This window comes from Enhydra lutris, unplaced genomic scaffold (assembly GCF_002288905.1).
Source record: "Enhydra lutris kenyoni isolate GAN:26980312 unplaced genomic scaffold, ASM228890v2 scaffoldscaffold83, whole genome shotgun sequence".
Lineage (NCBI taxonomy): Eukaryota > Metazoa > Chordata > Mammalia > Carnivora > Mustelidae > Enhydra > Enhydra lutris.
Window position 1 is genome coordinate 2,051,275 of NW_019154167.1, and position 11,025 is coordinate 2,062,299.

Sequence of the window (11,025 nt, forward strand, 5' to 3'; positions counted from 1 at the left end):
TTAGAAGTCCTTTTCTTTTTCTTTTTAAAAAGATTTTTATTTATTTGACAGACAGAGATCACAAGTAGGCAGAGAGGCAGGCCAAGAGAGAGGAAGGGAAGCAGGCTCCCCGCCGAGCAGAGAGCCTGATGCAATGTGGGGCTCCATCCCAGGACCCTGGGATCATGACCTGAGCCGAAGGCAGAGGCTTTAACCCACTGAGCCACCCAGGCATCCAGAAGTCCTTTTTTAATAAGAATAAAATGAATGCAGGATAATTCCATAAAGAAATAAAAATAGCAGGGAGAACAGGTGCTCAGAGTCTTTCTTTAATAGGTTACCAAAGGATTTCAATGTATATAGCTCATCTGCCATCTAAAGGGAGAGACTGCGGTTCTCCAGTAGATTATATAATATTTCACAATTTACTAATTGATTCCTTAATTTGAAGGTGACATCATGGTAATATATTTGTGTGGCTTTGGAATTAATGAACACATTTTCACTTGAAGGTAAGTCCTCATGATGGTAGTTAGGTATTTTTCTTAGGAAATGCTACCATAGCTATCCCACTTTACAACAACCAAAAATATGGACACAGACATGTAACTCCAAATTTAGATAGAAATGCTTCTAGAATATAAAATAAGTTGCCAGGGAAGTTGTTTTTAAAGATCCTAAAGTTTCAAAAATTGTTCATATTTCTTATTCAATATGAGAACAGAAATTATACCCGTTAAGGTGTGTAGCTTTGAAATCTCAGCCTCAGGTTTTTTGTCAATAGCCATGTAAGTATCAATTTTTCCCTTCCACAACATTTACATGTCAGTAAAATTGAATTCCCGTTTAAAGTTTATGATAGTTTAATAGAGAAACCCAGATTACATTTGATAAACAAGTCTTCAACCCACATGGAAGAATTGTATTGGTTCATTTAACAAGTATATGTAGTCTATTATAGGCCAAAAAATATGGAAGAGGGATGTCAAATACATTAAAAATGAGACAACAGACCAAAAAAGTTACTGTGTTTTAACTTTAATAATACACTCAAAATTTTAACACAAGAAGTCACTATTTTAATTAACATTTAAACACAATTATAAGGAACAAAATGCTGAATGCCTTGATGAACAAAGTACAGCATCTGTCTTTAGATTCACGAGCTGCCCAAAACATTTGAAATATATAGCATATGAAGTCACAGAACCAGAGGGCTAGAAGAAAACCCCACAAGGTAATTGCTTATCTAGATTGATTGATCTTGACACTGAATACTTTTTAACTCATGTGATGGTCATTTTGGTCATCTAACTAACCACGTAACTGTCAACCACAGGGCTTTGCAAATGTGGAATGATGATTACAGTTAAAACGAAGTATAATAGATAACCAGAATAAAATCCCCTTAGTCACTGTTTTATATTTTCAATATGCACACTTTAAATATTAATGTGAGATAAAATTTCACTATTTAAACTCACAGTACATGTACCAAAACTACACATGAATACAGCAAAAGTGGAAACCCATGTAGCCTCTGGCTTTTAAGCTCACACACTGGTCAAAACATTTAGAAATTTGAAGGATAAAAGTCACAATAAAGAGTGAAAAGCCTTAAGACAATTTAACACGCTCATTGTACAGCTGACCAAACTAAGGACCAAGGCAACCGGACCATAACAATCCATGTGTGCTTTTTGAAAATGACAGTAACCATCACAGTCATGAGAAATGCAGGTTGACCACTTTAGGAGAATTTAATCTTCAAATTAGCAATTCAGAATTTCCTACTATAGGTGAAGAAAAGTGGAAGGATACTAAATATTCACGAGAAGTTAACTCTTATAAGTCAGGATGCCTTAGGCTGAGGCTTGAGAATAAAAGCACTTCACAAATAGAATAGTGAACACAAATCATTACAAGTCAAGATAATAGTTATATAGAAGTAAGGTAAATTTTCTTGATACACAAAAATTGTTTTGATGAACTTTTCAGTAATGAATTTAAAATGAACTGCATTAGCTTCAAACACAAGATGAACATAAACTACTTAATAACTTTAGAGCTTATGTAATATTCTTGCCAAAAAACAGTTGCTGAAATTACCAACAAAATGAGAGAATATCTTTAAAGCAGTGCCCTCCTTATAACCTGTAATCATTTCACTTGCCAATTTTTAAGAAGTATTAGTTGGACTATAAATCCTGTGCAGGTAGACTTCTACTTTATTGTTACCCAAATTACAGATATCCAAGATACCGACGATATGCACTCTATCCAGTCTACTTGCAGCTTTTATAATATCACCTAAAAATAAAAAGCAGATGGTAAGTATTGTAAAATAGTTAAATATTTACTTGGATTTAGTATCACATAAGCTGACTTTTTTTTCTTATAACATTAACAAATGTCCCTCATCTTCCCTCCAATTTGTCACATATTCATCAAAGTTACATTATGGTAACTTCTGCACATAACAATGAATATATCACACAGATGCTACTATTAATGTCAAGATATGGGCTGGTATTCCAAAGCCATATTTAGTTATTTTTACTTTTCAAATCTTTTTGGTGGACTAAAGTAAGTGTATATTTTTTCAGGGTTATTTATATGGTACCAAGTAAGCAACCTACTGTTTACACTTCAAGGGAGTACAAAAATAATTTTTTCTATTTAGAATTTAATTGTCAATTCTTTACAAAACTTAATAGATGTAAAGCAAACTACATGGAATTGAAGTTTTTTTTTAAAGGATATTTCCTCTGAAACGGCTTTATTAACTAACACTTAGCTTTGGATACTCTCAAGAAGCTCTACCAAATATGGATCGGGTGAAGGACATTACTGTATATGGTGGAGTAGGCAGTTTCAGAGCTGTGTCCCTCCACTAAAGCAACTTACGGGCTGACAAAAACTCTCAGATCAACTTCTGCAGAACTCTGGCATCTATACAAGAACTTAAAACAATCAGGGGAAAGATTAATAGAGAAAGAGCTGCCGCACTGAGGTAAGAACGTGCTGAGGTGCTTTAAATTGCCCATGTACTCCCTGTATCAGCAGCAGCCAGAAAGACAGCAGCTAACACTCCTGGTGTAGGCTGTTTGTACCAGATGGTGCAATGCAGAACTTACTCTCAAAGACGTGGTTGTGAGTTTGGACCTACTGGGCAATTCCCTCAAGGGCAGATGCAAAAGCTTGCTTTCATTTCACCTGATTTGGGGCATTCCCACAACTGGGGTAGCTTCCCCAGTGGCTTTTGTTGAAAGCATATGGAGGCAAAAACATTAGCCAGAGCAGCTGGGGCAAAGTATAAAGTTGGGACAAGCAACAGATCAAAAAGCCTGAGGAGGAAAGGGTTGGGAAAAGCCACATGTGGGGGAATAAGGGCTTCTTAAAACCTTCTGTGTACACTGGGGCATCAAGAAGCCCACATGTATGCCTAGTGCTGGATGCATACTCAGAAAAGGCCTGAGGGAAAACTCCAAATATTCACCTCTGGCTGACCATCAGGCTCTGCAGAGCAGGAAGTGAAAGCTAAGGCAGGGCTGTAAACAGCCTGGGTAAGCACTGAACACAGATCCAATGGCAAAAACTGGAGATCATTTTTGTCCCTGTTCTCCTTTTCTCTCCTCCAAATGTTTAAAGAAACTCTTCCAAACACTAACTGACCACTACTAAGCTAACGGATCACAGACTTCAATGGCTACACGTGACAAAGACTTCATTTTAAGTATGAGAAAATGAAAACATTATGCAGAGCCACATGGCTTTGGAATATCAGTCCATATTTTGACATTAGTAGTAGCATCTGTGTGATATATTCACACAGTATTGTGCAACCATCACTGCTATCCATTTTCAGAACTTTTTCATCATCCCAAACAGAAATTCGCATACCTTTAAAATCTTAACTCCCCATTAGATACCTCTGTTTTACTTTCTGTCTCTATGAATTTGGCCTCAAGACATGTGCTCTTAACCTTCATAGGCTGTAAAGCTGTACCTAAAAGCCAATGGTGGATCTAGGTTTTGTGGGGCCTGAAGGGCATACTGTTTGTTTGTTTGTTTATTTATTTATTTATGAAGACTTTTTTTTTTTTTTTGAGGGTGGGTGGAGAGCACGCAGAGAGTGTGAGAGGAAGAAAGAGACTCCTCACTGAGCTGGGAGCCCCATTTGGGGCTTGACTCGGACCCTGGGATCAGGACCTGAGTTGAAGGCAGATGCTCAATCGACTGAGCTACCCAGGTGCCCCAAGGGCATACTATTTAGGATCCCCTTTTAAACATAACAATACTGAAGCAAGTGAGGGCTTCTCAAGCTTAGTCTTTGTTAACTTCATTATTAAAGCCACCTCTGTTAGATATGTCACAAAATCTGATGAATGATTTACAACTGTGCAAATTCACTAATGCACAATGAATACAATAATGACAAATATAGAAAATAAGTATATAACTTTTTTCTTCTTTGAATGGGATGGACTTTAATCTAGATGCTTTGGAAAGATTTTGAGATCTTTAGCTTTGATGCTAACAGCAACAACCCAAACCTTAATAATTCAAATTGTTATCATATATTGACTTTTATAAATAATGATTAACAGAGTGACTGAAACATAAAGTATAAGTAAATCCACTGTTTGGGTAAGTGACTCTGCCTACTTGTGTTAATGCTTTGAGCAAATGACGACCTCTCAAACTACTCATCTGGTACTACGTTAGAGAATGTGCAGATTAAATACTCAGGATGTAGGGCACCTAGAATGGTGGCTGACACAAAGCTCAGGTATTAGCAAACAATCATTTTCTACTTTAGAAAACTTAATATGAAAAAAAAAAGAAAACCTAGTATGAAATTAAGATGTTATTATTTACATCACATAGGGATTCTCTTAGAAGCACCTTAGAATGAGCTTCTCTACATTTCACTTTAAATTGTTAGACTTGTGTATAAAAACTGTACTTTTTTCGAAACATCACAGATGCACACAGTGAGGGTGACTTCTTTTGCCATCAGTCTGCCAAAGAGTAACAAGAACAACAATACCTAGCATTTCTAAAGGTGTGAGTAAAGTGTGATTCTTGCTTTTGGTAAAAGTGTAAATTAGTATAAACTTTTTGGATGACAATATGACAGTATCTGCCAAAATTTTAAATGCCTACATATTTGAGTCAGTGACTACTTTTCTAAGAATTCATCTTACAGATATGTGTATAAGTGCAAAAAATATGTATATACACACAGATAGATAGATAGATACTCATCGTGGTACTCTTTGTTGAGAGCCAAAATATTTTAAAATGATCTCAACACCAATCACTAGGGGATTGAGTAAATAATTTTGGTACGTACACAAAGTTAAATATTTATAGGTATTAAAATGAATGAAGCAGCTCTCTATATACTAACATGAAAGCTATTCAAGATACATTGTCAAGAGGAAAAAGGTGGTTATGGAACTGTATGTTTACTATAATTCCATGTATGTGTATTTCTTTAAGACTGTGTGTGTGTGTGGGGGGTGGCCAAGTGAGATTTATTCCCAGTTGCAAGGGTGGTTTAATATTTGCAAATCAATCAACATGCTAAATCACATCAATAAAAGAAAGGCTAAAAACCATATGATCACTTCAATAGACACAGGTAAAGCATCTGATAAAGTTCAACATCCATAGATGATGAAAAACCTCTGCAAAGTAGTTCTAGAGAGAATATACCTCAACATAATAAATGCCATACATGGAAAACCCACAGCTAACATCATCCTAAATGGGAAAAAATTGAGAGTTTTTTCCCCTAAGGTCAGGAACATGATGAGGATGTCTACTCTCACCACTTTTATTCAGTATAGTCCTGGAAGTCCTAGCTACAGCAATCAGACAACAAAAAAGAACAAAAGCCATCCAAATTGGTAAGGAAGAAGTAAACCATTCACTATTTGTAGACGACATGAAAGACTCCACCAAAAAACTGCTAGAACTGATTTAAAAAATTCACTAAAGTCATAGGATACAAAATAAACATACAGAAATCAGTTGCATTTCTATACAGTAATAATGAAAACAGCAGAAAAATTAATTAAAAAGACAACCCCATCACAACTGTAACCAAAATAATAAGATACCCAGGAATAAATCTCACCAAAGAGATGAAAGACATGTACTATGAAAACTCTAAAACATCGATGAAAGCAATTGAAGATGACATAAAGAAATGGAAAGACATTCCATACGCATAGGTTGGAAGAAAAAATACTGTTAAAATGTCTGTACTACCCAAAGCAATCCACAGATCTTATGCAATCCTTATCAAAATACCAACAGCATTTTTCACAGAACTAGATGAAACAATCCTAAAGTTTATATGGAACTTCAAAAGATCCAGAATAGCTGAAGCAATCTTGAAAAAGCAGAGCTGGAGGCATCAAATCCTGGACTTCAAGTTATATTACAAAGTTATAGTAATCAAAACAGTATGGTACTGGCATAAAAACACACATAAATCAATGGAACAGAATAGAAACCCCAGAAATGGACTCAAACTATATGATCAATTGATCTTCAACATAGCAGGAAAGAATATCCAATGGGAAAAAAATATCTTCAACAAATGGTTTGGGACATATTCTGCTTGAAACAAATCACCTTGCTTTTGATTACCACATCACTTTTCTAGTTGTTCTTGCCCTTCATGTCTCAAATATTAACTGCCTGGGCAGTATGATACTAGATTTTTTCAGGTGACCATGTTAATGACTTTTGGAGAACAACTGGCATTAGCAACTGAGAATTTTGCCTTGATATTTCATACCACTAATAACATATACACATAGCAGAAGAAATGTGATGAAAGTAGATGTTGTATGTTGTAAGAAAATAAATACACAAATATTTAAACTATATATTAGGGCACTAATTAAGAAATCTGGACTTTCTGGAAGTGAAAAGAGCTGCATGTAGAAAGTAATACTGCAAAGTCAGCTACTATATCATCTCTAAAATAAACTGTGGTAAAAGTAAAAGACTCCTAAAACAAGAGATTCAAGCTTAGTTTGCACAGTAACCATTCCTGCCAAAAGTTACTTCATTATCAAGCACAGTTTATAAAACTTGTTTAAAAACAATATGTACTCAAGAGTTTCATCATCTTAGAAAGACCCACCACAAAATCCCAAGATAATAAAGGCTGTCTTAAAAGCTCTTGTAAATGTAATATCCTTCTAAGCTCAATGAGAACTGCTAGAAATTTTACCACCCACTCAGGAAATAAAGATGACAACAGGAAGTAGATACTTATAATTGGATACATAATTTTATGGGAATATAGAAATAATTTAGAGTTCAGTAAATTATGTAGCAGCCTAAACAATTAGTCAGTTGAAGTGTTTCACTATTGGGATGACATGAACTCCTAGCCGTCCTCAAGGAATTTATTGCATAGCACTTGAATAACTAAACATTTATAAGAGAAAACAACCATACTGTACTATGCTGTGGAGGTCTTAAAATTTTAGGCAATTGTAAGATGAAAGGACAGATCATCCCACCTTAGTTAAAAGGAGAGAAGAGTTGAATTGGCACTGCTCCATGTTATACCACTTAAATCTAATGAATACTTACATTTAGAAATGTATTATAAGAGAACATTCTTAATGTCTGCCTGGAATCAAAACCATTAATTTGCCCAATTTTCTTTAAAAATATATTCTCATTTCTAAATCTTGGGGCACATTTACCAAACGCCCCTTTAAATTATATTGAATGTTAAAGTTAGAACCATTTATATAATCACATCTTAAGATTATAAGTGTTTATGATATTAATTTTATCTTCTGAGTGAAAGGAATACTGAAATGATCTTACCTGCAAGTGCTCTTGAACCTGCCAGTGTGTCATTTCCAGGTTCATCCTGCGGATACACACAGCTGTAATTCATGCAGGTTAGTAATGTGTCGATTTGGGATGTTCGGAGATCTTCTGGACAATACATGGGCAGGAATGCAACATCAATTGCGATCTCATGGTTCAGACCTATATAGAAAAACCACAATTTGTTAAAAGTGGGTTAGTCAGGAAGGTAATGAGGCCAGGTTTGCTGGTTTGATCCTGACATATGCCAAATAGTTTCACGTGTATAAATGCATGGTTTCAAAGCCAGGAACTAAACCCTTTGCTGTGTAAAACTTTATGAATACATGCAACTGGTTGAAGAGGAGGCACTTTAGTGCAGTCTATCACCACTCCTGGAAATAACAATCCAAAATGTTTTATCAAAAACCAAAAAACCCCCACAAAAATCATAACCCCCCAAAAAACTCCAAAGTGTTTTACTTATTGATAGATGATTTAAATTTCAATATCCAGAGGATGACCTGGTCACATAAATGAAGACATGTAGAATATTTTCTTGGTCATTATGTCAGGGGCCATTACAGAACAGAATAATTCAGAGATAACTACTGGTTCCCTTTATGCCATTTGGACTTAAGGATGTATGACTCAAGCAAAGCCAGGGATGGTAGTTAAAAAAAAAAAAAAGGTCCCATCTGTCCTTTATTATACAATACAAACTTCATTTACTTGCCATTAGGGCTATAAAAGTTACAGCAGAAAAGGGGGTATGGAGGAGCAACCTAAAGTAAATCCTGACCTGTGACTGTCATCTCTTTGTATGGGTTAATGTCTACTAGGGTGGATATAAAAGACTTCTTAGGGGTGCTTGGGAGGCTCAGTCGGTTAAGTGTCTGACTCCTGATTTCAGTTCAGGTCATGATTTCTGGGTCCTGAGATTGAGCCCTGCGTTGGGCTCTGCACTCAGCGGGCAGTTGGCTTGAGGATTCTTTCCCTCTGCCCTTCCCCCTGTTTTTGCATGCTTTCTCACTAAAAACAAAACAAAAAAAAAAACCTTTCTTTTAAAGACTTTTTAGAGGCAAGGCTTTGAGCTGGGTACAAGAGGTTGAACAGCATTTAAATAAACAAGAAAGAAGTTATTTCCGGCAGAGCAGGGAGTAGCCAAAATTATAGATCAGAGTAAGGAGACCATCTTGACTGAAGGAAGGGTAAACACACAGAACACAGCTTGAAAACCCTATGAATTCTACCCAGTCACCCCAAACAGAACCCTGGAGGTTATCCTTAACTCCTTCCTTTTGTTCTTCCCTGATACATAGCAAGCAAGTTTTATAGATTCTATGACCTTATTATCTCCTCTACTCATCGCTATAGTGATTCTTAACTACTGGGCATGGGTCAGTGATAGGTAAACAAACTCCTTCCTGTTAAACTGCAAACTGATCCAGAAACACAAGGGCATTTTTTTGCCTTTTTAATAAAAAATATTTTATTTATTTATTTGACAGAGAGATAGAGCCAGAGAGCACAAGTGGAGAGAATGGCAGAGGGAGAGGGAGAAGAAGACTTCCCACTGGGCAGGGATACCGCTACATCCCAGGCCCCTGGGATCATGACCTGAGCCAAAGGCAGACGCTTAACCATCTGAGCTACCCAGACACAGTATATTTTTTTGCTTTTTATGGGCAAATGGCACTAAATCTCCACAGCTTTAAGTTAACATACAACTAAGGGCTCTTTAAAGGTTTTAAGGATTACTAAAGTTTGGTATTTATAAACTGTAATAGTCATGATATCCAGAATTTACTGAGGATTTCAATTCAGTATAAGAAGTGTAACTATCCCATAACTCTAAGCAATGTTGCAAAACTCAAGTAGAAGTACACATGCTGGTATCTTATTTCCTTGATTCTAAGACCAAATTTAACTCTAAGATATACCATCAGCTTAATAACAGTTTTAATAAAAAGGAAACTCTGCATTAAATGTATCCATTGACTGTAAGATGCATTCCAACTCCCAAGTGTAAAAAAAAAGAAAGTATGGGCTTAGAATTGAGAAAATATCAGAAGTTGGAAATCCTGATATTCTCAGAAAGGTAGTTTTATTATCTGTGTGTCATTGATACTATTTTGAATTATTTTCTACATTATAAAATACGGCAAGTTTAGCTTCATCATTACTCATGAAATTTGTCGTGAGCTCTTTGGTTAAAACTAGAGTTCCGGGTACAAATGTGTAAGTAAACAGGCCTCAGAGCCTCCATACTTGCTGTTTCTGTGCCTAGAATATTCTTTCCTCAGATAACCAGATTGTTCTTTCACCCCCATCAGGATTCTGTGAAATGTTACTTTTACATTTGTGAAATGTTAACCCTAACCCTGACCACTCTATTAAAATGTAATCCTTTCCAGGGTGCCTGGGTGCCTCAGTTGGTTAAGCATCTGATTCTTGATTTTGGCTCAGATCATGATCTCAGGGTTGTGAGACTGCGTCCCAAAAACCAGGCTCCACACTGGGCATGGAGCCTGATTAAGATTCTTTCTCTTCCTCTCTCTCTGCACCTCCCCCCAAAAGATAAAATGTAATCTTTTCCTACTACCTTAAACTCAAACCCCTTTTCTAGCATTTATTACCATCTCTTTTATCAGCAAGCTCTTTTATTTGTTGTGTTCACTCATGTAACCTTGTAACCTCAGGACTTAGAACAGTGCTGGCCACACATTAGATGCTCAGTATTTGTTAAATTGAGAAAATGAATGTACATGTACACATTTTTTACCTATAGTTTTCAAATACTAGACTTTAAGACATTTGAACATTAAGTGTTCAAATATGAATTCATCTGTATTCCTGTTACCAATGGAGATGAACACAAATTATCCTTCCTACAGTGTGCATACATTTGTATTTCAATGGTGACTTCCTGTTTATGTGTTACTTCAGTAAGTAACTTATATTTTACTGTCTAGGTAAATGTGATCATATATCTGGACTATATTCAAAATTAGAGGAAAATATAAAATCAAACAAGTTAGTTCATATTATTCTTTTGTAGTGTGTGTTATGTGAAATTTATATATCTTCTTCCTCGATTCTTTGTGACCACTAAATTTCTTTTCCGATAAAAAGTGTGAAAGTGTGTGTGTGTGTGTGTGTGTGTGTGTGTGTGTGTGTGTGTGTGTGTGT

At 35.9% G+C, this 11,025-nt stretch overlaps 1 protein-coding gene across 2 annotated transcripts in view; it reads right to left on the bottom strand.

Moving 5' to 3' along the window:
- Nucleotides 1-2,158: 2,158 nt before the first annotated feature.
- LOC111161297 (chromosome unknown CXorf57 homolog) overlaps nt 2,159-11,025 on the bottom strand; it is a 74,880-nt gene continuing 66,013 nt past the window's right edge. For both annotated transcript variants that reach the window (XM_022524880.1, XM_022524879.1), the window contains 2 exons: nt 7,849-8,016; nt 2,159-2,289 (listed from right to left, as the gene is read on the bottom strand). In XM_022524880.1, coding sequence (XP_022380588.1) covers nt 2,159-2,289; nt 7,849-8,016 — 299 coding nt within the window. The remainder of the gene's footprint in view (nt 2,290-7,848; nt 8,017-11,025) is intronic.